Source organism: Lichenostomus cassidix, chromosome 1, assembly GCF_008360975.1.
Source record: "Lichenostomus cassidix isolate B80296 chromosome 1, HeHo_3.0, whole genome shotgun sequence".
Lineage (NCBI taxonomy): Eukaryota > Metazoa > Chordata > Aves > Passeriformes > Meliphagidae > Lichenostomus > Lichenostomus cassidix.
The window spans coordinates 4,868,877-4,895,128 of NC_139479.1; the positions used below are offsets into that span (position 1 = coordinate 4,868,877).

A 26,252-nucleotide genomic window follows, 5' to 3' on the forward strand; every position below is an offset into this window, starting at 1 on the left:
CCTAACTTTGGATGGTCACATTGAAAACAGAACCCTGGAAAAACATGTGCATGACACTCTTCTAGCAGTTCAGGAGTCACAGCAAATGTACAAAGGGCTCTACAAATTCCAGCTCAGCAAACAACTACTTTAAAAAGCAATATTATTATCTGTGTTCCTCCTTCTGTTTAACTTTTTGGATTTACCTTTATGTCACTCTCCCTTTCCTTCAAACTGTGATAGGTGGATTTTAAAATAAAAATTTCAGAGTAAAAAGAAAAAAAAATTGATCTGTAATTTCTGTTTTAAAAAAACACAATTGTTTGTTGTTTGGTTTGGGGAGTTTTTTTGGGTTTTGTGTTTTTGGTTTTTTTTTTTCCACTCAGGCCAAACTAAAGCTTGTCAATATTTAGGGGCCTCTTTGCAGACAAAACCCCTCCTTGCTCTCATTGTGACTGTGCAAGCTGAACACAAAGCCTTTTCAGTATTTTTTTAATTCTCAGGTTGTATTTTATGAGAGAAAATCCACTCTCCCCCCTGAATCCCTCCCTCCCCCTCCCTCCCTTTGCTCTCTTCCAGTAAGTGCCCTGCTCTGGCTGGGCTGTGGCAGCTGAAGGTGACACAGAGGGGGTGCCCATCTGGTACCTCTCAGCCATCCTCACTGCCCAGACCTCTGGTACTGCTGGGTTTTATAACCCGATTACCACCGACTTGGGTTAAATTCAGACAGATTGCCTACCAGCAAAAGGCTCAATATCCCATTATCAGATTTGTGAGCCCGCCATCCCTCTTCATTTAGGATGTAATAGAAAGTGTCAGTGATGTCCTACGGACTTTGGCTTTAAAATGAGTCTTGACTATGCAAGTCCTAAGTGCATTGGGTGAAGATACTCCACAGAATCACACGCAGGACAGCAATTTTAAAACATTTTTTATTTAAATATTAAATAAAACACATCAACTAATCATTTTGGTGTACACCTCTCATTTTAACATAAGAAATAAAATGATTGTTCAGTCATGATAAAAAATAAACTATACATCTCAATTAAACCAATCACGTAGTGTCTTTAAATACCCTATTGCATTGCAGTCTGCAGAACAGCACTGTCAAGATATCTACAAAAAAAAAAAAAACCAAAAAACCTAGACTTTTAAAATGACCTCTTCTGCTCCAGCAATAATTCCAAAGAGGTTCTACAGCAATTGGAAAAGAAAAAAAAAAAATACTATGAAAGTAAAGTGCTTGTCATTGCTCAGGACAGGAAACAAAAGAATCTGTGGCCTTTAGATCCATGGCATGAAACAAAACACATACTGAAGAGGAAATTCTGTGGTTTAAGTACGTGTGCCACCCCTTACAAAACTGAAGGCCAAGTTGCTGCTTTGTGACAAGCTGGCTTCTTCTTGCCCTCCTCTCCAGCCATCTCCATGCAATCTGGTTTTTGGGTTGGGCTTTTTTAGGGGGGTTTGCTTGTTTATTTGTTTTCTTTTAAACCCACACTACAAATGAGCATGAGACTTTGGTGTTTTTCTCTGCTGCAAGGCACCACTCTTTAACAGGAGTTCAACTCGAGCAATTCTGTGTCACTTTTTGAAGCTTCCAGACCATGGAGCAGCAGTGGCAAGCTGGAGATGCACCAATACAGACACACAGATACAACACACAGATAAAGAGGTCGTTTATGGAGAGCCACAGACAGAGCCACATGACATCTTCAACCCTTTCTACTCCTACCAATTAACCTGGTCAATCTTTGGCTTTTTTCTTTTTTTTTTCTTTTTTTTCTTTAAAAAAAAACCCAACTAAACAAACCAAACAAAAAAGAAAACCCAAAAAATAAACCAAAACAGGTCTCTGTATTATTTGCAAATGTGTAATACTGCAGGTTGCATGAAGCCAAGGTAACTTGAAGGCACCCTGTGTCACACTAGAGAGATGGGTCCTTTAAGCATTTAGACAGAATGCAGCTATGCTCTGACACTCAGATGGCAGCTCCTAGCCAAGCTGTCTCACTGTCTGCTCACCTGCAAAATTCCAAAATTTGCATGCACTCCCCAACTTGTATTTGTAGGAGCACAGCCTGTTCTCCCCTTTATACCTCAGCATAACCCCTATTGACACCAACAGAAGTCATGGTCTGCCTCAGCAGGGGAGTTGGGGTTTATACCAGAAACACAACAGAAGCATATTACAAAATATAAAAAATAACTAGTGTTATATAGTTTTCTGCTTCCTATTTATATACATATACAGCATTAAAAACCATACGAAAAACCACCTATCTAATCCAAAACCTTGTTTTACTAATATGCCAAAAAACAAACCAACCAAAAACAAACACCCAAAGATTGTGCTGTTTTACTCACTTTTAATACAGTTTTGTTCAGAATAAGCTGTACTCCATTAGAGTAGAATTCTGTTCTAGCCTATTCCTTTTGTCTTTGTCAGTATATAATTATAACCTCAATATTGCACATTTCCCCAAGAGTCAGTTCTGTTTGGACCCTGATAATGAAATGCATAAAAACATAATTAGCAGCGGAAATAACAATGTGCAGCACTAAGAAATACCCCTCAGGCAACTTTGTAGGCAACCTCCAGGAGGCCTTTTTAAAAAGAAAACCCTTCCCATCACCCCACAGGTGTTGCTGCTTCCCTCCTCAGTGCCTCGGCAAGAATATGAACAAACTCAGAGTTTATAAAAATATTCCTAAAGATTACCCAGACCAACAAAACATAGGCATGTGTGCACCTGTGTGTGTGTACACACACACACCACCCCCAAACAGACATCCCTACAAAAGACCAGGCATTATGCAATTTGGATCCTGATTATCAAGGGATACATTTTCAATAGTTACTGCTTCTGTACTAATTAGAAGGGCATGCTAAGCTTTTCCAGCTGATGTATCGAGCAAGAAGTTCACAGTTTTCATTTAAAGTATGTGGATCTGGGAGGTGTGGAATGGGGATGTTGGTTCCTTTAAATAAAATGAGTGTTAACAGGAGGGAAAAGGAAAAACAACAAATGGCAATGCTTCCATTTTTGTCTCCTATGAATGCATAATGCTGCATGCCACTGGTTTTCTGTTTATTTTCTTTAAAAGAGGTAATCATCTTCACAAACCCATAAGTGAATATTGTGAAAAAGAGAGGCTCTGGTCCCTTCTTTGAAAAGCCTCTCCCTGCTGTGTCACCACTACTGACAGCTGCTAATCTTGCATAACAGCAGAGCTGTATTGGTCTGACTTGAGTACAGTACCGAAGAGTTCTTCCCCAACCACATCCCTCCCTGCCCCCACAAATGCCCCACCCATCTTCCCCATCATTATTTTTTTCCTTAAAAAAAAAAAAATCAGTTTCTATTCGTATTTGTTCAGTGCAAGAATAGTAGAAGCAAAAAGACATACATATTGCTTGTTTCAGTCCTATAAAGTTGCCAGCTTTCTGAGCCAGACAGCCTCTTCACATACTTCAAAATTTATTGCTTCTGAGAGTCACTCGTCCCCACGTCGCCAGCCAGCCACGGAACAGAGGTGAAAGTTCCCCGCAACGAGAGCAGCCTGAAGCTCTCACTTGACCAGGACAAACTTCCCCAGCTGGCTGGAAGTCAGGTCCTCCATCTCACAGTCCCCGTGCTGCAGAGTGACAGTGTCATAGCCTGGGGATGGCGCGGAGAAACTCTGCTGCTGCGAGAAGGTGGTGGCGAGCGGGGGAACATTGCTGCTGATGTACAGGTGAGTGTCCAAGAGGTGAGCGGCTGAGGACACTGGGGACACGCTCACTCCGAAGAAATGAGGTTGGAGCAGTTGGCTGCTGCCAGCAAAGGCTAGCTCAAAGGAGTTCTCTCTTTGCAGCTCTGACAGCAGAATGGAGTTGGAGGCTTTGCAGGTACCTGGCCCGTCGGAGGAGGGGATGCTGCTTGCTGCAGATGGCTGGGAAGTCTGGGGACAAGCTGTCTGGAGTAGTTGGTGATGCTGGAACTGGAGCATTCTGGACAAAATCCAAGGGGGAAGAGGTTAATTTTCACTGCTAGGATAATTCTGTGTTTTTCTTCTTCCTTTCTTGCCCCTAACCCTGACCATAACTTTCCCCTTTGTTTCCTTCTTTCTATCAAACCTCTCCTTACCCAGCCAGTACAATCAAAGCAAGCTGCCCATGCCAGGCTTTTCCTCATTCTGCAGAGGGCAACTATCACAACCAAGTTTATCTGGTCACCATTTGGCCACCTAATAATAGATGTTCTAGAGACAATGTGTGCAGATAAACTGGAAGCTCAATTTTCCATCTTGCTTCTATGGGAATGAAGAGGTGCCACCACACATGACATTTGAGGCCTCTGGAACTGTGCCTCCTTTGTGGGCTGTAACTTTTCCAAATTACAAGGTCCCACTTCCTTGCCATGGGAAAATTACAGGAGGAGGCAGAGGAGGAAAGAAATCATTCCCAAAACTAACAAAGAAAAACACAGCTTGCAGTAGGGAGAAGCAATGTTTTCCCCCACACTACCAAACTGCTTCTCAATTCAGCAGCCTCCAAATATTTGGACGCTGAGATTTTTGAGTGGAATTGCACACCCTGTGTTACGTGTGCCAGGGCAGGAAGCCACAAAGGAAGCCAAGCACTTTACCCACTGCCACACAGCAAAGATGGAGGACAGGAATCCTCCGTGACCAAACCCCCAACCTCTTCTGCTGTGTTTACCCCTCCTTGCTTACCCCTAAACCAAAGTAAACCCAATGAAAACACAGCAAAACTCCTCCCTCACCTCTGCTGCTGCAGCACCTCCTCCAGGAGGCTTCTCCCCTCTCTGCTGCTCCCGCTGCTGCTGTACATGCAGGTGTTGGGCTGCGTGTGTTGGAAAGGGCTCATGGCACTCCTTGCTGCCCGAGAGGAGGAGGACTGACACACCTGCCGAGCAAAGCCTTTGATTTTATTCAAGCCGAGGAAGCCCTTGGCTCGAGCGTTCTTCCGCAGCTGCTGCCTGAAAGCCTTCAAGCCTGTGGGACATGAGGAAAAGAAAAGCACTTTAATCCTCCTCAGCGTTTGCTTACGGTACAGATCAGCCTTTCTGGGCACTGCCTTCCTGGGTGGGAGAACTGTGCTAGAAGAGACTCCAGTTCACGTTCACCCTCTGCCTGGGGGTCAGAGCAGGATTTAGGGAATGGAACAGGGGCTGGGACAGCTGCACCCTTGTGCAGATGGACAGGCACAGCAAAGGAAAACCCTGAGAGGAACAATGACGTTGTGCACTCCGTATTTTAGGAGGAAGGTGGAGCCTGCCATCCCACTCATGGCAGCAGAAATATCTCCATGGGGAGGCTGAATCAGTGTCTGAGAACCTTCCCCCCAGGCACCTTCCTCAAGGCATCCCACCCTCCCTCAGGGACCACGAACACAAGAGACAGAACATCCAGGTGTCCAACCTCAGCGTAACACCAACATGGGCAGCAGGTCTCCCTGCACCCTACCCTTTCCCAGTGGCTGCTAGGAGGGTGCAATGCCTCAGCAACAAAGCCAGGAAGACATTACCTTGAGTTAATGAGGTATCAGATGCTCGCCTTCCTTCTTGGAAGCTGACAGGCAGGAGAGAAGCACCTCCCATGCAGCCCTGGGCTTGTAACACAGGAGCGTCAGACTGGGAAGCGAGGAAAGGCGACGTCATCCTCGCTGTGGCTGGGCTCCCCGTCATTACTTGACCTGCCAAACAGCTGCTCAGGGCCACTGAGCTGTCATTTGAAGATGAAGTAAGGCAGCTGTCTGAACTAGTTCCCTCTGTGGGGCTGGCAGAGGAGGAAATGACTATACCTATGGAGGGGAAGGAAGGAGAGAAAGAACATTCCCAAGATGAGTACAGGAAGGAACAAACATGACATCAGAGCCTTCTGTCCACCTACATGGCACTAATAAACAGCCTCGAGCTGGAGAGGTGTCCAGCAACTCGTGCTGTCCCAGGACTTGACTCCAGCAAGGGGTCATCAACAAATAACTCCAGTTTGGGCTGCTGTCCAGCTGGCAGGGCTGTCAGCAATGGCAGCATCACCAGGCTGTGCTGGATCAGGCACACAGCATTTCTCTAGCACAACCAGGTTTATTGTTTTGTGAACAGTTGTGTTTATTTGGTTGGCTCACAGGGTCTGGGTATGCACCAAAAATGACTAGCAGTAAGTTTTTTGTTAAACTCAAGCACTCTCTCCTCCCCCAGTACAACAGCAGAAGCAAGCAGACAAGGTTTGTGTCCTGCTTGTGAGAACATTCCCCTCTGAAGAGATCTAGATGAAATAAAACAGCACAGCTTCTCTTCCCTAAGGGCCCTGCTTATCTGTAGGAAGACAAAACTGGGGAGGACAGAACACAGACCTCTTTTCTAGCCTTTCCTACCCCAGTCAAGGTAAAATCAGCACATTCTCCCTTGGCATTTGGACTCTATGGCACTCCTTCTCTGCTCTTTTGCCCTACCTATGGACACCATTAATCTCTCCCAGACTTACTTACATGGAGGGACGTGCTGATAGAAGTGGGTGGTCACTTCAGCCAGCGTGTGCCTCCTGCTGGTGTTGCTAGGGATGCAGATGGGGTGGTCATATGCCTTAATTTCATCTTCCAGCTCCTTCTCTTGCCTCACTTCCTCACTAATGGTGGTCTCCAGCAGGCTGTTTGGGGAGATGGAGCGGTTCCGGAAAAGCCCGTTGAAGTTGGTATCCACAGGGAAGAACACAGGCTGGAAAACATGCCAGATTGCAGACTTCAGGGTCTTTTGCTTATTTCTGCACTGCCTTTTAATACTCTCCACAATCCTGTGGTAAGTCTTCAGTAGGAATATTGTTTGAGAGGCTATGGTGACACCATGCCCAAATGCCAAACAAAAGATTGAAGGGAGGGAACAACAGTCACAACCCCCATTGTTTGGGATTGGCAGAACAAAGGAAAAAAGAAGCAACACAGAGCCTAGCCGGGAACACCAACCTGTAATGGATTGCTTATGTCACAGTCCATTTCTGCCTGCAAGGATGGCTGAATCAGGCTCTGAGGTTGCTGGTAAAGCAGAGATGATCGCAGGGTTTCACTCGTGAGACTGTCCTGAGGCATCTGGAGAGAGAGCAATGCACAGAAGACATCACACACCCTGCACTTCATGTGACTTTTCACATACTGGAGGCTCAAATAATTTCAGAGCCACCTTCCCTGCAAGCTCTCTCCTCATGCTTTCTATGAAAATGAACAAAGCTGATCCATCAATGCCAACACAAACACAGAACTCCTCCTCCTCCTAAGTTAGGCAATTTAACTGGAAGTGCAATTTGCAAAGACACCCAGACCACACTTTAAAGGGGGTGGGGGCGAAGAAAATAATGTCAGAAAAACACATTAAGTGACTCATGGAGTATTTCTGAGGAACCTCCAGGATATGCAGCAAAGAAGCATAACCAAGCCATGCCTAAGAGGGCAGATTTCCAGGAGAAGTCTAATCTTGTGGCTCATTATTGGCCTGCACTGGAGGCAGACTATTCTTTGGACCATGAACCACAGTCACTTCCTAGGAAACAGGGCGTTAATATTCACTCATCCTCCTGCCAAAGAACAGCAGGCTGTGTCCTGTCAGAAGGCACCACTATCAGAACAGGTTTTCAGAAGCCTGGCAGTCACATTAAAAGGAGATCCAAAGGACTCTCCTCACCTCAGTGTTGGTGATCTCGGAGCTCCGGGGCCGCGGCTGCCGGCCGGCTGCTGGCCGAGTGGACACCTGGCTGCTCCGGTACTCCTTGAGGCGCTCCAGGAGCAGGTAATAAATGGCAGCAAAATGGTTGTAGCTGCTGTTCTGCAGAGACTGAAAGACATTGGAAGGACCTTTTGAGTTACAGATAATTCAGGATATAAGAAGCCAAAACTCATTGCTAAGGCCTCATGGCAGCACACTCAAAAAAAAAAAGCAAAATCCAGAAGGGCAGTGAAGATTTTATGCTGTGACACCAGGTCAAGGCCAGTCACTGAATGACACATGACTGCACCACTGGCATTCTGGTAGCCACTGAAGATGTATCTAAAGGGCTAGAACTCACCTCAACAGTCCTCTGCCTGTCAATGCCAAGGGTTTGCATGATCCCAAGGACCTGCTCATTGTAGTCACCCAGGTTGGAGTTGTAGTTTTGCATGGAGAAGGACAAGGACTGCTGCTGCTGAAGGGAGGGGTCAGCCTGCATCCACTTGTGCTGCTTTATTTGGGAGATGGTTATCCGCTTGGTTGGGTCCACAACCAGCATCCGTCGGATTAGTGTTTCACAGTCTGGGTGTCAAAGGCAAACTCATGAGCAAAGAGTAAAAATAACAGCCCAGCCCCAGGTCACTGCTAAGAACACTTCCCAGCAACAGTGCAAGATGCCTATGAAAACATGAATTAAAGGTTTGGGAGCAGCTGATGCCTGATCTGACCATCAGCTATTCCAGACAGCACAAGAGATGTTCACATACATGTCACAAAAGCAACATCTCACTACAGGAAATGAAGCTGTACTGGATAGCAGCACATTTCAGGTAGCCTTACACCTTGTACAAGAGCTAATTTTGAGAGGATGCATGTTTAATGGCATTATATCTGCATAAAACAGGTCAGAATATAGCACAGAACCTCATCACATACAACTTCCTGGTTCCATATATACTGCTTATTTACTTATAACCAGGAAATAAAGCTATTCGTGGTTGTAAATGATAAACTTCAGACTTCGGCAGATAATCTCCACGTGACTACAGAGGCACGTTCACTTGGCTTTGAATCCAAATCACAGAGAGGTGATAACACTCTTTAGTTCCTTTGTCTCATCAGACTGTTGGAGTTCTCAGCAACCAGTCCAAGGTCCCACTATTCCTGCTCTCCTTGGCAGCACAGCCACACTGGAATACACCCCTTCTGTATAGCTAAAATATCTTAGGAGAACTACACCCATCTCAGCTTTGCAGGCTAGTCTCATTAAAATCCTGTTTTCTCTCTTTTCTGAGTGATTATTTCTCCAGCTAGGGTGTCAAGTATTTTTGTAAATCCACAGGGATACTCTAAGAAAGGAAACCACAGCCTTTTAGCTGCACCATAAAGCAGATCCCAGAAAAGAAAATATATGCTTTGCCCTACAGAAACTACTGGATACATAAAGACAAAGTAACTGCCAGCTGCAAACAGGACAGATATTCCTTTATAGTACCTGTTCTAACATTAAGGATCTGAAAAAAAAAAATCACCTTCGGACATGAAGTATGGGATGCGGAATCTCCCCTCCAGCACTCTTTGCCTCAGAGTTGGTAAATTGGGTCCATCAAAAGGCAGAGAACCGCAGACAAGGACATAGAGAACCACCCCAAGGCTCTGCCAAGAGAAAACAGCACAGCATATGAGTGACTCCAGTGAAAACCATGATTCTGGCAGCCCACAGCCCCTCACAAAGTGTGAAATGCAGTTTCTGAGGAAGAGCAAGCTCACCCATATATCAAGGTGAGGTCCTTCATATTCTTTGCCTTCAAAAACTTCTGGAGCTGCATAGGGTGGGCTTCCACACCAAGTGGAGAGGGGCTCTCCCGACTTGTAGAAGTTTCCAAAGCCAAAGTCTGAAATAAAGATGAAAATCTGGGGTAAGACAACACTCAACCACATACTAATATTTCAGAAGTAGCAGAAAATGGAGAGAAAGGAACAGATGTGTTGCTTTGTTTTCTGCCCATTCATTTAAGCTATTCCCTTCTGTTCACAAATCTGTTCTGAGAAACAGCCGTAACTTTTGTTTTATTTTCAGTTACACAAATACAAATACATTTATAGCCTCATGCTAGGGAGACCCAATGTGACTACATCCCTAATGCTGTTTATAAAATAACCTCCCATTTCCTATTACCTGCTAATTTGATGTTCATGTTAGCATCTAGCAGGAGGTTCTCTGTCTTGAGATCCCTGTGCACGATGTGGTGGCTGTGACAATATTCCACAGCTGAGAGAATCTGCCAGAACTTCTTCCGTGCTTCACTCTCGCTCAAGTGCCCGTTGGAGGTCAGGTGATCTGAGAGACAAAATCAGAGAGGATTTAGAAACACCCCGAGGAAATTTTTCACAATCCTGCAGGTGCTGCGCTCGCTGTTTGACAGCTGACAACGCAAGCACTGGGTTTTTAATCAGAATATATCTGTTACTCAGGAATGAAAAAAAAAAAAGCCATGGTTTTTAAAAGTAAGAAACTGTGAGCTCCATCAGTGAGGACTTACCAAACATTTCTCCATTCTTTGCAAACTCAGTAACAATGTACAGCATATCCTTTGTCTCCATAACCTGTGAAGACATGAGAGGAAGTGATTAAAAAAAAAATGCAGAGCTCTATAGTTTCACTTATTTTCCTATGTGAATTCTCAAACATAGCAGTTCAATTTTATATTTGCTGCAGCAGCTGGCAGTAAAGGCATCTAATTTTGCACCACAGTGTTCTTTCCAAGCAAACTGGTAATGAAAAAGATAACAAATCAAGGCTTATGTGCCTACATTACACAATGGCTTCCCAGGCCATTGTTCTTCTCACCATTACCATGCTACCTAATCCCCATAATATAGTAGATGAGTGTTTAGATAACTTCATCCATTCCTCTTTTGTTAAAATATGCATATACAGTTTTACAATTAATTTGGTGTATTTTGAACATGCAAAGACACTTAAAAGTTTATCTAAGGTCGTCTTTGTTTCAAGGCCAGTAGGGGCTCAGATCAGCAGAGAAAGCTGCGACCTGGACAAAGCAAGAAGTGGTATCAAATGCCCTGCTCCTGTTTGGAGTTGGCTGGGACATGGGGAGCCTCCTGTGCAAGTGATAACAGGCTGCTGTTTGTGTAACAGCAGTGCTTGATGCACATCAACAACTGTCAATATATTGCCTATCAATCTAGTATCAACTTGCTTCGGTATTTCACAATTTTTTGCCTTCGGAGGAAAAAAAAAATAATTAAAATCCAAACAATGACTGAGAAATGCTGAGCATTTCCAAATTCATCTTCAGTTACCACAGCACACCTTTCAAATGCTGCATTTCATTTTTTCAGAATAACAACACTTCCCTGGAAACATTTCCCTGTCAAGGAGCAGATACTTTGTTTAGGAAGCAGGAGGCTCACAACAGGTTAACAATCCAAAAAGCGTCAATTCTACTTCAAAGGCTGCAACTTCCAGGCACCCAACACGTAACCTTTTTCAAAGACTCTTGTCCTCCCCTCACTACAAGTACACACAGACACGAAATGAAAATAAACAAACAGGGAGCAAAGGAAGAGAGGTTCCCAGTTTAAAAAACTGAAGGAAAGTGTTCTGGGAAAGTTGCCAGCTGGATGAAATTAAGACGCGGTGCTGAAACTAAAACAATGATGAAATAATACAAGAACACACACCCTACATTGGTATGTCATCTAATTCCATCCCTGCTTCTCAGCCTCCACCAAACAGGTAAAGCATCAGTTCCAACAACAAAGAAAAGAAAACTTCACTGAAAAGAAATTATGGTCCCCTACCAACGTCATTTGCTGCATCAAGTGAAGTGGTTCAACGAGATGGAATTTAACCTGCTTTTCTAAACGCTCCGAAACAGCCTTTTCACCCACATCATTCCACTGAAATGAACTCAACCGAACTGTTAGAATGTTTCTGTATGTCCTATACTGCCCCATGGGCAACCCTGACGTCAGCTGTTAACACAGAATCATTTTTGTTATGATGGGTAACGCTATAAATACAAGCACTTCATGTGTGTCAAGGTCCTTTAAAATAATGCCTTGCCTAAGCACCTGCCTTACTGGCTCTTCAGCCTTACATGTTAATTAAACTTTTTTTTCTTTTTTTTTTTTTTTAAGCTAACAAACCCAGCAGTAAGATCACAGCTGATAATCGTGTTTACTACTGCACAAGGACTTTCAGACCTGCTGCTTCATGCATCTCCACCTTTCTCCCCTCTGCCCTTTTAGACAGGTCCAGAGAGACTGATAGCTCTGCCCTGCTCACGGCAGGGGCTTGGACTAGATGACCTTTAAAGGTCCCTTCCAACCCAAACTGTTCTGTCATCTTCTTCTTAAATCCACATGGCATTATTTAAGATGATTAACAGGAACTTATACCAAAGGCTACTTAGATCTAACATTTAGAATTTGCAGAGCAGCCCTTGCTCACAAGACAAATGTGATCCTTCTTTCTGCACAGCACATTCATTTGTTCCTACGGTTAAAAACATCCATCAGTGCAGAAACCAAACACATCTAAACCAAAATTCATGTTGTGAAGCTCTTTGAAAGACACTTAAAATTCACTTTCAAAACTACACAAACTGGAACAGAACAACCAAACAGGTCATTTTTTTACATATTCTAAAATACCAACATTTACCACCTATTCCTTTTCCACTAATCTAATTCTTAAATTAAATTTTCACTCAGACTTTCTACTTAGATTAATTTGGTTTAGCTGTCGGTGATTCTAAATCCCTTCCGCTTAAGGCAAACTCAACTTTAGTGCTTCCTTCTCTACCACCCAATGTCAGTTTAAGTCTTCCTCTTATCTAAAGCACATAAGAGAAGTTCCAGTCCTCTAATCGGGGAAAGCAGAGGAGATAGGAAAGGCAAGTTAATCATAGAAGTTCAGATAACCTGTTCCTCAGTCTGAAACAAACATCAGCCTGGCTTTAATTGTAAATTTTACAGTGTGTTTGTCAAAAAGCTGTCTAATGCACCAGAATCTTGCTCAAAGAACGGAGAATGAGTTCTTTTCAAGGCATGCAGTTTATTTCAAATGTTTTTTCAAAAAGTATTTCAATATGCATTCTCTCTGCAAGTATTAGAGGTAAGAATCACGTGCAAGAGAAGAGCACAAGCGTATTTCATCTACGTGCTGCACTTCAAAGCTGAACTCTTACCTGATACAGCTTGATAATGTGGGGATGATTCAAAAGCTTCATTATCTGAACTTCTCTATAAATCTTCTCCAGATTGCTTGGGTCTAACCTTGTTTTGTCTATTATTTTTATTGCAACCTGCAAATTTAAATAATAACAAAACAACCCCAGGTATTACAAAACGGGTACTCTCACTGTTAAGATACCTTAAAAAAAAAAAGAAAAAAAAGACACACCCCCGCACAAACACACCACTCACAAAATCCAAGTAAAGTAGCTTTTAAAGTAGCTTTTAAAGTACAGACTTGACAAAGCTGATTCTGTTTTTCTGGACCGCACAGAATTCGCGGCACAGAACGTTTTCGTTTTTCTTTTCTACGTCAAAGGATTACACGTAAGGTAGCGAACAGAACTGCAGAAATTAGCACTGGACAGGATTCTGCAAATCTTTTAATCCGTCCCATGCCAGTGAAAAACAGATTCCTGTAACAGACTATCTCCTACTGTAGTGCCTGAGACAATCTTGACATGCACTACAAATATAAATACGGCTGCACGCCCATGAAGAAATTACTTCTGCAAACAACAGCCCAAGTTCTTTGTTCTTGAAGAACACCGAATGAAAAAAAAAAAAAACCAAAACCAACCCAAAACGTCTAAAGTCTTCACGAGATGCTTAATTCGCAGGGCGTTCATAGCAAACTAAGAGTAACTCAACGAAGCTCCAGCAGCACTCAGAACTGCAGGAGTCGGGATGGTTTTTTCGCATATATTCCTGCTCGGTTTTAATCTCACCCAGCGGGAAAAGCTGCGGCTCCCGCGGAGCGCGGCATCACCGCCAAGGCAGCATTGCCCGCGGAGCTCCGCGGAGCCGCCGCGCTCCCTCCCCGCGCCCCGCCGCCGCCAGCCGTCCCCTCCGCACCCACCTGCGTTTTGGTCACCCGGTGCCGCGCCAGCTTGACCACGGCGAAGTTGCCTTTCCCCAGGGTCCTCTCGATGTCGTAGAAGCCGACTCGCAGGGGCCGCTGCTGGCCGTGCGCGGCCGCGGGCGCCGAGGCGAACTCCGACATGATCACCATGGCTCAGGCGGGGGGCGGGCAGCGCCGGCCGCGCCTCAGGACGGGAGCATCCGCGCAGCACCTGCACGGACACGGCCCCGCGGCAGCGCCGTCAGACCCCGCTCTGCCCGGCCCGGCCCGCCCCGTCCCCCCGCTGCCGCGCAGAGCCCGGCGGAGCGGCCGTCGAGCCGCCTCGTACCTGGCGGGCGGAGCGCGGTGTGCGGAGCGCGGTGTGCGCGCAGGGCCGTGCGGGCGGGCGGGCGGCTGCGAGTGTGAGCGGCGGGGCGAGCGCGCACCGGGGGGCAGGCGGCACCACGCGGGATGTCCCGGCCCCCCGCCCTGCCCGCCCCTCGCCTCCATCCGCGCACCGCCCGCCTCTTCCCCCCGCCCACCGCCGAAAGCCGAGCCGGGCCCATTGACGTCACTTTGACGCCAGCGAGACGCGCGGCCGGGCGCGGGGCTGGAGGGGAGCGGAGACACCGCGGCGTTGCCAGGGAACGCGCGGCGCTGACGCGGGCGCTGATGGAGCCGTCGCCCGGGAGACCCGGGGGGGCCGTGACGTCAGGCGGAGGGAGGCAGGGATGAGGGGGGTGTCGGGGGGTCTCCTGCCCGCCCCCGGCCCGGCCCGGCCCGCCCTCCCGGCGGGGTCGCTCCCCGGAGTGCCGCCTGCTCCCGACGGGGCGTCCCCGCGGCGCGGGGATGTCGCGACTGCGGCGCCGCCCCGGCGACGGTACCTGGAGCCGGTGACCCGCCGGTGACCGCCGCTGCTGCCGGCGGGGGTGCCGAGCCGCGGTGTCCCCAGCCGCAGAGGCGGTGCGGTGCGATGGGGAAGTCCCACCGGCGGTAGGAAAAGTGCGGCTGCGGTCCTGCTGCGGAGCGCTTTTCCCTGATGCCGAGGCGCAGGGGGCTGTGCATGCCTGCCCGCCCTTTGCACTAGAGCCTGCAGCGGGACACCGACCCGCCTTCCCCTGCGCAAGGCTGGCTTCCCTGTCCCTGCTTTCCAGGGGATGGAGGGGAGCATCCCTTCAGAGGCTGGGGACACCCCGGTCTGGGGACAGCAGCACTTTGGGTCCACCAGCTGGGCACCAACAGCAACAGAAGGAATAAAAAAGAACATATATACATAAAATCACAGAATCACAGAATGGTTTTTGTTGCAAGGGACCATTAAAGATCACCCAGTTCCAGCCCCCTGCTATGGGAAGGGACACTTTCTTCTAGACCAGGTTGCTCAGAGCCTCATCCAACCTCCCCCTAACACTTCAGGGATGGGGCAGCCACAGCTTCTTGGGGCAAGCTGTGCCAGAGTCTCACTACACTCAGTAAGGAATTTCTTCCTAATACCTATCCCAGCCCTACTCTCTTTCAATTTGAAGCCATTCTCCCTTGTCCTATCACTCCAGGCCCTTGTAAATAGTCTCTCTCTCCATTTTTCTTGTCAGCTCCTTTCAGGTATTGAAAGGTTGCAATTAGGTCACCCTGAAGCTTCTCTTTTCCAGGCTGAACAATCCCAATTCCCTCAGCCTTTCCTCTTAGGAGAGCTGCTCTGATCATCTTGGTGGCCTCCTCTGGACTCTTTCCAATAGGTCCATGTCCCATATATTTATGCAGCCCTGTGATGCTATTGCAACTTAGTCCTACACTCAGAATATACCTGCAGTGCCATTATCTCTGGTTGGTCTGGAAGTGAGGCTTGGGAAGTTTCCCTTTGGCACACCAAGGCTTAAGGAGGTTGTTTAGGATTGAACCTCAGCCAAGAGACTCCTCTCAAGGTCAGATGTGAAACAGTAGATGCACAGGGTTTGTGAGGTCTTCAGCCTGCACACAGCAGGTGATCAAAATGTTTGTACATTTGGGGTCAAATTCCAATTTAGTCTCAAAAATAAGTCTTGCATGATGCCTGTCACATCTGTTTTTCAACTTTATCTTCTCTGTTGCAGTCAGTCTAGCCTGTTTTCAGACAGGTACTTCTTCAGCCAGCAGATGAGTTTCTGACTGGAAAACCCTGAGCCTTTTACCTGACCATCACAGCCCATGGTACATCCTCCTCCTCCATCCAGGGGCACTGTGCAAATTGGATTTGCCAGAGTGCTGGAAATAAGGTGGAAAAGTTACAGCTCTGCTTCACACGGAAAAGTTCAAAGCACTAGGTAACAATCTCTTCAAAGAGAAGATGGAGGGGGGATCTAATCAATACATACAAATATCTGCAAAGTGGGTGCCAGGAGCATGATGCCAGCCTCTGTTCAGGTGGTGCCCAGCATCAAGATGAGGAGCAATGGCCATAAAATGAAAGTATTGAGTATTCCATCTCAGCAGGGGGAAGAGTTTCTTTCCACTGAGGGTGGCAGAGCTCTGGAACAGCTGCCCAGGGAGGCTGTGGAGTCTCCCTCTGGAGACATTCCAGACCCACCTGGACATATCCCTGTGTTACTGCTCTGGGTGACCCTGCTGGGCAGGGGGTTGGACTGGCTGATCTCCAGAGGTCATTCCAACCCTGACAGTTCTGTAATTCTGAGATTTTCACCTGTTGTTGATGTTCTCCTTAAGGTCTTGAATGACTCCTAAAGGGTTCAAGAGGAACCTGCTAGGGGAGGCAAACAAGCTTTTTGTCCATTTTTGTACATTTAAAGATGGGATGAGGAAGGTGTATAAAGCTCTGTATAAATCAAATTACATGATCCATGAGCTGTGTATCATCAATGTGCTTGAGAGGGATCCACAGGATATTTTAGCAAAGTTTTAGTGTTTACACTGCAGCCTCTTTCTCTTAGAAACACGGAGAAATAACACCTGAAATGAACCCCCAACCTTTGTTTACACACAAAAACCATGCTGGAGCTGGGAGAGGGCAGAGCTGGTGGTCAGGAGCTGAAGTACAGGAGCTGCTTTCATGGTGTGACCCAAGTCACGGGACTGCTGTGGCATGTGCTGTAAAGAGGGAATAGCACAGAGCCAGCCCAGGCTATTGTAGCATTCAATTAGTGCTTACACAGTGCCTTGAATAACTCACATGAAAAGCTGACTTATTATTATTGTTATTATTGTTATTATTAAGCTAACAGTATATTCTCTGTGGAGCTCGTGAAGAGGAGGTGACGCACAAACAGCACATACAGTAGCAGCTGCATGTGAACAGTGCCCCAGGAGTTATTAAGAAAAAAATTACCTTAATAATGGTTCCTCTGCTGTGGTGGGATTTTCCTCCCTTTAATTATAGTTGCTGTTTTCATTTGAAATTGATTAAGTGTTTTAGGATGGCAAACAGAGCTGGTCTTTTTAGAAAGGACGCTCAAAGACATCCAGCCCCAGCTAGGAGGGGAACATTTTTATTCCTTTTTAAAGGGTTCAGAATTTCATTCTTCCAAAATGAGAAGGAGAGGATCTGGTGTTCTCCCCAGCATCTCACCATTTCCCCATCCCCATGGAGAGGTGGACACCTGTGCCATGGGACTTCCTGGAGAGTGTAAGACCTCGCCAGAGGAGGATCCACCACCCTGATTTTAATTACCTGCTTGGATGGAAGAGGGAAGAAGGACTGGCAGGTGCTGCTCCCTGTGGAAGGCACTTGCAGTGACCTCTGTTCCAGAGCAGCTGCAGTGAAGGAGGGAGCACCTCATTTCTGAAGTTACAACACCACTGTATCATTTGTTGGGATTTAAAGACCTCCTACATCTATTATTCACAGCAACCTTTTGGTATTTCCCTTCCATATTCATTCGTACAAAAACTTCCAGCAGCGCTTCTCAGAAGTAATGACTGCACGATTTTGGAAGAGTCATAATTACATCGTTTTTCTGCCACTTTCACCCTGGGTGCTGTGAAGGCATCACAGACCTCTTACGCAATCGTGTTTTATCAGCTCGGAGGTGCTGCTGCTGGGAAGGTTGAGGCTTTTGCAGTTTCTGCTTTAACACTTTTGCTGCCCTCTGGTGTTTTAGATATCCTGAGCGAGGAGTCACCTTGGATGATTCCATGATATCCGTGGTCAGGAGAGGTGTAATTACAGAGCTGGCTGGAGCCTGATCAGCGAAGAAAAGCGAGGAGAGTGGAGAGGTATTTTTCAAAGCACATCCACGGGGATGTTCCTTTGATTGCTCTAGGAAGAGGGAGAAACTGGGAGGACACAACTGCTAAGTTTTTCCATTGCAGCAGCTCTGTGCTCCCTCCCTGAGGGCAGAGTGATCTGTGCATGGGAATACACATGGAGACTGATGCCTTCCAGAACTCATCTTGCAGATATTTCCAGCAATTCAATCTTTAGTCATTTCACTCAGCGTTTTCTATCAGTTTCAAAACAAACTAACAACAATAGCAACTTTCTTCGCTTGGCAAAAAGAAAACAAACCAAGAAGTGGAGACATTCCTTTCTACCCATTTCACCCTCCACAGCTGAAGTTAAATCAGCCTGGCTTTCTGTGGCAGGTTTGCTGGGGCACTACTTGCAGTACAGATGTAGTTATTTAGTCTTTTCTTTTTTCTTTTCTTTTCTTTTCTTTTCTTTTCTTTTCTTTTCTTTTCTTTTCTTTTCTTTTCTTTTTTTCTTTTCTTTTCTTTTCTTTCTTTTCTTTTTTCTTTTCTTTTCTGGGGAGGGTGGTGTGGTTTCATGCTTTTTGTTTGTTTGTTGGGGTTTTTGTTTGATTGGGTATTTTTGCCCCCCCAGAAAATACCAGTGTGATTATTTTGACAGTAAGATTTGTTTGACTATTTTACACAGTTTAATTGAGTAAAACCTTGCTGAAGTCAATATTGTTGTTTCTGGTCACACCAAGTTAGACTCTGGCCTAAAAAGAAGTGAAATGGAAGGTGTCACATTACGAAAAGTACAGTGACATTTAAAGTACAAAAGATGAGATAACCAACTAAAATAATTGTAGGCTTATTTCAAAGACAAAAGCATTATCTTGAAAAAAAAATGGTGCATGACTGTTTCTAATATGACTTCAAAGTGTCTTTGAATTTGAAAAAATCCAGGCTGCCACTGCAATTTTGGCAAAAATACTTTAAAGCTAGCATGTCCGTGCTGAGGCACCACAATGGTATCCACAAATATATTTCAGACCACTGGAATGTCTTTGGTCATAACATTGCATCACGGTTACATAATTGAGATCACAACAACGATCTTTTGTCATTAAGGTTTATGACATTTCATAATTAATGAGGCGATGACATTTCACTGACATAATGCATTGAGCTTGTCTTGCAGAATAAAGGGACACAGACCTTCTCTTCATCGTTCCTCCTTATCTAGGGCTATGAAATAGCTTTTCAAGGGGTCACAACCAGGTATGTTTGGGTTCTTCACCCTCCTAAATATAATGTGGTACAAAACCTGGCGTTAATGCCAAGGCTCTGAGTGTCTTTGTTTGTATAAAGGGAAGTACAAACACAGAACAAACAAGGTGGTCTGTGCCCTTGAGAGCGTCTCTGTTTCATTGTAATCATTTCCCTTCCGTGTTTGTCACTCTTACAGTGCTCCACTGTGCCAGGACATGTGAGCCTGACTGACAACTGGCAACAAATATGTGAAAAAGCTATGTAGAAAAAGAGAAGTGGGACAGGTTATTTCCATTGCCTGGGATAAATAAATTGCAGGAGCTAAACAGCCAATATGGAACAATGGCATTTTGAATTAGGGGTTTTTCCAGTTGTTTAATGACCAGAGGTGGTGATGGTAGCAAAAGTTAACACACATCTGTAATCTGACTGTGCCCATTTAAATTTAGATGAAAGTCACTTTATTTACATCTCTTAAAAATTCAACTTCAAGGTACCCTGTGAGGTAAAGGAAGTATTCTACCAAAATTTGACTGAAGAAGACCAAAAGCCTCTGGGTCTGAGCATATCTGTGTTAAGCTGCTGCTGGCATCAGGATCAGCCAGTCAGGGACTTTGCTGGGGCAGAACCACCTGGACTTCAGATGCCTGCAGAACAACACTTGGAAATGGCACTTCCCCACCCAGACCATACAATCTTCACAGACAAAAGGCACAAAAGATCAGGAAAAGATGCCATTTTACCTGCTTTACTACTGGGAGGGCAAAAAGGCTATAGGATGAAGTATCTTGCCCATGGTGGTGATGGGACAAGTCTGTGGCAGAGCTGTGAAATACCTTTGTGTGCTGAGCTCAGGCAAAATGCTTTAACTGCAAGGCCATCCTTCACACTGAAATTAAGTGATTAATGTTACTCTTACAGCTGGTATAAATACAGTTAGGTACATACTGGGTTTAATACAGTTTATACAAGAGGCAGCTCTTGTACATGATTTTTTCTGTCATGCTGGACTTTCTGTAAGATTAGTACTTGTAGTTTAATGTTATCCTCCCACTCCCAGTTGAAATGTGGACAGAGCAGGTCAAACAGCATCAGCTGCTTTCTGCAGCTCCCAAGCTTTGCCACTCTTTGCCAGCAGTTTCTGTTGAAAGTGTGTTTTACTTCTCACTGCTCCCTGAAACATCCTACACACTGTAGTAGCTCATGTGTTGCTTTGTTGTTTGGGGTTTTTTTAGGCCACAACTTATCAGGGAAGTTTAGCAGTGTAAGATCAGTCAGAAGCTGCTAGCTCCCAAAGCAAAAAATAAATGCTAAGGAGACTTCAGATATGAGAGCAGAGGTGGGAGGGAGGAATGTCCGTGATCTGTTTGACAGGGGATTTCATTCCTGTGAAATTATCCTTCCCCTGCTCCTTGTCTGGGATCTTTTCTCTTTGGGATCTGTACGAGAGTTGGGGAAATTCTGCCAGCCTGATGGGAGTGGTGGGAAGCCAGCCCCCGTTCAACAAGTTTGGGAACCTTCCTGTGGGCACACCAGGAGACTGAAGGCTGCTGCACTTGTCCTTACGGCTGTTGGAGTTGCCATGAGGTGTTCCCACCTGGGAAAGACCTGAAGTTATCCTTCAGCCAGCGCAGGGACTGGATGTCTGCCCTGTGCTGGGCTGGAGGGGCAATCCGTGGGGGCAGGAAGGGAATCCAGCCTCTTGGACCGAGTGTCCCAAGTGTCCTATTGCGTTTTACAGAGTGCCATAGGATGCAGGGGTGCCCCGGCCGTGCAGCTGTGGGCGATGTGGACGCGTGCCCAACAGGAAGCATCCCCAGACAATGGAATTCACTGCACACGTATGTTCTTTGTCGGTGGCTGTGCTGGAAACAGTGACCTGAGCGAGGCAGCTCTGCTGTCCCCTCGCTGCAGCCTCCGCTCCCCTCCCCTCGCTTGCGAGTGATTCATGCAGAAATCATCCAAATCGTTCCCCAGGGACTAAATTAATAGAGGCCCCCTCACCTTTCCTCTATATTCACGCATTAGAGTCTGAGATCTGCGCTCTCGCTGCAGTTTGAAATGGAAAGGCAATCGCTTCCCCGGAGCCCCAGGTAATTGCTTCATCTGCTGGTGCCTGCCTGTGCCTCTGCCAGGCAAGGGGATGTGCACAGGCTCCTTTGAAGAAGGTTTTAATGGCATTTGTCTACTGCATACCAAAATATCAGGAGCTTCTCCCCTCCCCCTTCCCCTTCACTACTTTGCTCGCTCTGAAAGAAAACAGAAACAAAATAAAAGTTGCGTTTACAGCACGGTGCCGGTGGTACAGTTATTCCCCAGGGAAAACCTGATATATCCACCTATTGTCTGAGCCACTACTCAGAGCCCTCGGTCAATGAGCAAGTTACGAAAACAGGTATCCTTCCTTAGAGATTGATGCGATATTTGCGTCGGATATTTCCTGCCATGCAGCACAGATTGTTTGTGCCGGTGGACAAGTGAGAAGCAAAGCTTTCCAGAGGGGGGAAGGACTCTTGCAACACACCTTTATTGTCCTCCTCTGGAACAGCATATTCAATTCGTTTTCCATCCATCCATCCATCCATCCCTGCAAATACATTTCCTATAATTGCTGCCCTGTCAGATGCGCTGTAATCCGTCCCCTCCTACGTCAGCTGCATTGTTGTCACCCCCCTCGGATGTCAGGAAAACTGTAATCCTTCTCTTACGTTACTTGGGAGCTGCGTCTCTGGCATTTCCAATCGCGCTCGCCCGGAGTCAGGCAGAGCAGGGGCACAGAACAAAACACCACTTTCTGGACCATGAATGCAACGAGTCCTCTCGCTCTGGGTGGTGCACGTGGGTTGTTTGGGGCTGAATGCGTTTGACACACTGGGCAGTTGGCATTCTGCAGTCACACACCAGACAAAGGTTCCCACTGGTGCCGGGTGTGAGAAGCGCAGCGGAATTTTTGCGTGGCGTTGAATCATGCGTGATGAATTCTTCCACACGGGTTCTGCACGTGGGCTGTGATGGAGGGAAAGACAATAAATAGCATTTCAGAGAGCGAAGGGTTAGCAAAATTCCAGCTTTGTGCGTCCCAAGTGATGAAATGACTCCAAGGAAGCAGGAGTGGGGGAGGTGGGTGGGCTCACAGTTTGTGAGTGGGACACCAAGACAAGCTATTTTCAAACGTGCACACGTGTGTTGTGCTTCAGTCCCAGGGCTGAGCAAGAACCTATGAACAATAACACATGGGAAATTTCTTATGTGCAATTCTTGGCACCAGCCAACCCTGAGTTTCCGGGGAAGAAAAGTACAGTGCATATGGCATCTAAATATATGCAATCATGGATGACAAGAAACATGGAAGAACTTTTTGGATGGGGTTGTTTGTTGACATCCTGAAAATATCTTTCACAAGACAGATACTGACAAGACAACTCAAAACCAGATGGTTCTCCAGTGATGGTTTCACAAGAGCTTTAAGTTTGGGGTGAAGTAAGCAGTTTGTGCTACTGGAGCAGATTGATTGTGACTCCTCAAATAGGAAACCAGATGTTCATGCTTCAGCTAGTGCTACTCCCCTCATTACACAGCTGATACAACCAGAGAACACTCAGAATTGTCCTCACACTCAGCAGGACATGCTGTCTTCAAGAAGTCTTCCTGTTGCACGCTCTTGATAATTTTTTGAGTTGGCTCCAACAGTTTCCTTTCTGTCGATACTCGTCACCTCTCAGAAGATCAGTGACATAGATTCTCCTTCCCTGCTTGATTTGTGCTTTTCCATTGGGCAGATGGTTCCCCACTCTTGTTGGATGCACCAGGAGAAAACCCTTACAATTAAATCTGCCACTGCTCATCTTGGTGGTTAAGACAGTCAGGTGTCTTGGTCTACAGAGATGCCTTTTTACAAGGTGTTCTAATCATGTGAGTATAGCAAGATCATATTCTGTGGGTATTTATTTTAAAGAATAACACATCTAGATGCAGAAGATGTAGAGAGTCAGATTAGGAAGAGACCTAGTTATGCAGAAATTCTCACTGCAAGCAAGGGTGAGAAAGTCAGGAACTGAACTCATCCGAAAATTTTAGTTAGAAGCTTCCATAGGAGCTGAGATCTGTGACGTGAATTCCTCCAGTCAGCATGTTCCTACTTTGGTAAGTCATGTCACTCATGTCAGCAGGGCTTTTTGGGCTGACAGCCTCTAAATTCTGTAGCCTGTAATGGAAGAAGGAAGAGTGTGAAGAAGGAGAAAAAAATGGGTGTAGATTTACAGTGGGTTCCAGTGCAAAACCTCCTCTGGTGGGTCTGTGTGAGGACACCCTGTAGCTGCAGATGGCACATCCCACCAGGAGGAATGATCTGGGATTGAAGGAACTGGTGGTAATGAGATGTATAATCTACAAGGCATCCAGATACATATTTTGGCTTCACTGCTTGCCAATAAAAACTAATGTGATGGCCAAACCTTTCCATAGACTCATTTGTTAACGAGAGATACTAGATAAGAAAGTCAATATATTTTCTTGTTCCTTCCCTTGACAGCATGAAATTATTCTGGTGGTTTGTAATATCAAATGCAGCCTAACCTGGGATTTGAGGCTTTAACCTGCTAGTGATATTGATAAATATTTCCTCAGATAAAAAGTAAGTTTATCACCTTTGAAATCAAAGGAATAAGCCATAAAGGGATATGTGCCTTCTTTGCTAGCTCCAGAAGGTACTTTTGGGAAAAGTGGAATGCTTTTGGGAAAGTGGAACAAGCTGCCTTACAGAACATGCATTGAATTGGGTAAACACAAGCTTGCAGTGTGGCTGGGACAAAGTACAGGATGGAGCAACACTCATCACTAGTAATAGGATGGAGCTGAAGTGACAACATCTATTACTGCATCTTCAGAAGACAGAAAGGTATTCAGAAACTCCTCTTTTTTTTCTTTTTTTTTTTCCCTCTTTTTCATGAACAGGAGGCTTGTTAAACAACACAGCAGCCACATGAGCGTTCAGAGAGAATGTACTCATGCAGCAATCTTTATGGCAAGGAAATCCTGGTTTGGGACTCAGGGGTTAGAAAAAAATGCCAAGGCAAACCCAATGGGCAATGAATAGCAAAGGCACGATCAGAGTGCAGTTCAGTGGGTGATGCAGTGCCAGCCACTGAAGCCATTCACTGAGGAATTTCCAGTGGTAACAAACTCTCTCTGTACCCACCTTCATCAGCAGAGAGAAAGATGATTTCTCTCTGACACATTGCCGCATGAATGGCAAACTGTTTGCTTGGCATTAGAAGAGAGCAGAGTGGAGTTTATGTGCACCACTGTATCATCATATCCTGACACAGAGGGAGCAACATTCCTGCACTGCCCCAGCAAACATCATGGGGAAGGACAGGGAAACTTTGCAGAAGCACCACAGGCACAGGCTGCTTGTCTTTATAGTTTCATCAGTGAATTGTTCTGCATAAAATCCATTAGTGAAGACAATAAAAACACAGCGAGCTGTAAACCCCTCATCCTAATAAACTAAGCCAAAAAAGGCTGGGCTGTATCCTGGAGAAATGGCAGCAACTTTTCCTCAATGGAGTAGCATGAGAGAGCTGGAGACTGGTGCTGGATACACAGCATGTCTTGTTTGACAGGACAAGGCTGTGTGCACTGGCCATGAGTTTAACTCTAGACACTGCCCCAGGGCAGCCCTAGGGTGAGGGGGACACTGCACGGGTCACCTCCTGCATCTGTCCCACCCCTGCTGGCCCAGTGCTTGCAACTCTGCTCAAGGCATCCTTGAGAGAACATTTCACCACACTCCTGTCTGGCTCCAACAGGGCATTCCTGCCCACAGCATGGATGCTTTCTTGGAATGGCAGACCCCTCCCCACAAAAAAAAAAGACAGAAAAAAGGGGGGGAGGAACTTTAACAGCAAGAAAATCATCAATGACACCTGCTGGACACCAGCACAGGTATTCCTCTTGGGCTACCCACTTACTCAAGTGCCAGTGGAATATGTGCCTGGATGAAGCCCTTGGGAGAGGAATAGCAACAGTTCCAAAAAAAAAAAAAAAAAAAGAAAAAAAGGGGGAAGAAAGTTAAAATTGTAACATTTACCCTGTTTTTGTGTGTTTCAGAGCTCTATGGAATCTCACATTTTCCCCTCCACCTCAATTGTTACTTGCCCCTTGCAGCAAGCTTTTCCCCTTTGTCACCTTTTCCTACCTGCCTTCGTTTCCCCACGTGCAGGAACATCTCCATCCCCATCTCCTGGCAGGAACAGCGTGTCTGTGTGGCACAGGGAGAACCATGGACCCATGTAAAGCACCCCTGAATGCTGTTAGCACATCCCCTTGTCACAGAGGAGAGCTGAAAGGCTCTGTGGCTGCTCAGGTCTGCTCCATACAACAGTTCTGCAGTCAGGCTGTGACCAAACTGCCTTCTGCCATTGCCAGCAAGCACAGCCTGCCCAGCAGCAGAGCCCTGCTCCAGAGGAACCCTTTCCTGGCAGCCTTGACCCTTCCCTTACTGCCTGCTGTCTGTGGGCTCCATTAACTCCTGCCAAGGCCAAGCATGGGGAGCTCAATGTACCTTGCCAGCTCTTTCTCCCAGGAAAAGCCCTTGCCCTCATCTCCAGGATCTCCTCACTGTAGGAGTCTTTGCTGAGACATGCAGTTTGCTCAAAGGCATTTGCTTTCCTTCCCATTTTTTAAAGCCAGCTCTGGATGTCCAGGCAGAAGCAAGCCAACTGGCCATTCATCCCTTCCTTCATCCTTCCTGGCCCTGGGGGCAGTCTAAGGGGAAGTGTTCCTCCCAGAGTTCCCAAATGGCTCATCTTTGTCTCCCTGTGGCTCCCTGGCCAGTGCAGTTGATTATCCTTGAAAGCTCTTGCAGCTGTCCAGTCTTTCATTCACTCTGGAGCCAGGATAGTTGGTGTGCCCCAGATCCAAAATAGTTTAAGACAACTGTATCCTGTCCACCTAGAAGTGCCCAGCAGGTTCTCGTGGATGGCCCCCAGCAGCTGTTTCCATGTTTCCATGTGCTGGGCAACAGCTGGATT

General features: G+C 46.2%; 1 protein-coding gene across 2 annotated transcripts; it reads right to left on the reverse strand.

Moving 5' to 3' along the window:
- Nucleotides 1-894: 894 nt before the first annotated feature.
- SIK1 (salt inducible kinase 1) lies at nt 895-14,301 on the reverse strand. Of its 2 annotated transcripts, XM_085045609.1 has the most exons (14): nt 14,138-14,300; nt 13,807-14,020; nt 12,902-13,018; nt 10,229-10,292; nt 9,865-10,026; nt 9,456-9,580; nt 9,218-9,341; nt 8,044-8,267; nt 7,662-7,811; nt 6,950-7,072; nt 6,479-6,704; nt 5,516-5,791; nt 4,752-4,983; nt 895-3,976 (listed from the first exon to the last, which is right to left on the reverse strand). In XM_085045609.1, exons 2-14 carry the CDS (start codon nt 13,957-13,959, stop codon nt 3,556-3,558), a joined length of 2,397 nt encoding a protein of 798 aa, XP_084901735.1. In that variant the 5' UTR covers nt 13,960-14,020; nt 14,138-14,300; the 3' UTR covers nt 895-3,555. The 2 variants fall into 2 exon arrangements, with proteins under 2 accessions (XP_084901735.1, XP_084901798.1); XM_085045672.1 differs by lacking the exon at nt 12,902-13,018 and having other exon boundaries at nt 13,807-14,301.
- Nucleotides 14,302-26,252: the final 11,951 nt, after the last annotated feature.

What these genes read in the sequence shown, in the direction of transcription:
- SIK1 (XM_085045609.1), bottom strand. Translation starts at nt 13,959, where the DNA reads ATGGTGATCATGTCGGAGTTCGCCTCGGCGCCCGCGGCCGCGCACGGC. An exon ending in ACATTATCAAGCTGTATCAG is followed by an intron (nt 10,293 to 12,901) that starts GTAAGAGTTCAG and finishes ATGTCTTCACAG; the next exon opens with GTTATGGAGACAAAGGATAT. An exon ending in CATGAACATCAAATTAGCAG is followed by an intron (nt 9,581 to 9,864) that starts GTAATAGGAAAT and finishes TCTTTATTTCAG; the next exon opens with ACTTTGGCTTTGGAAACTTC.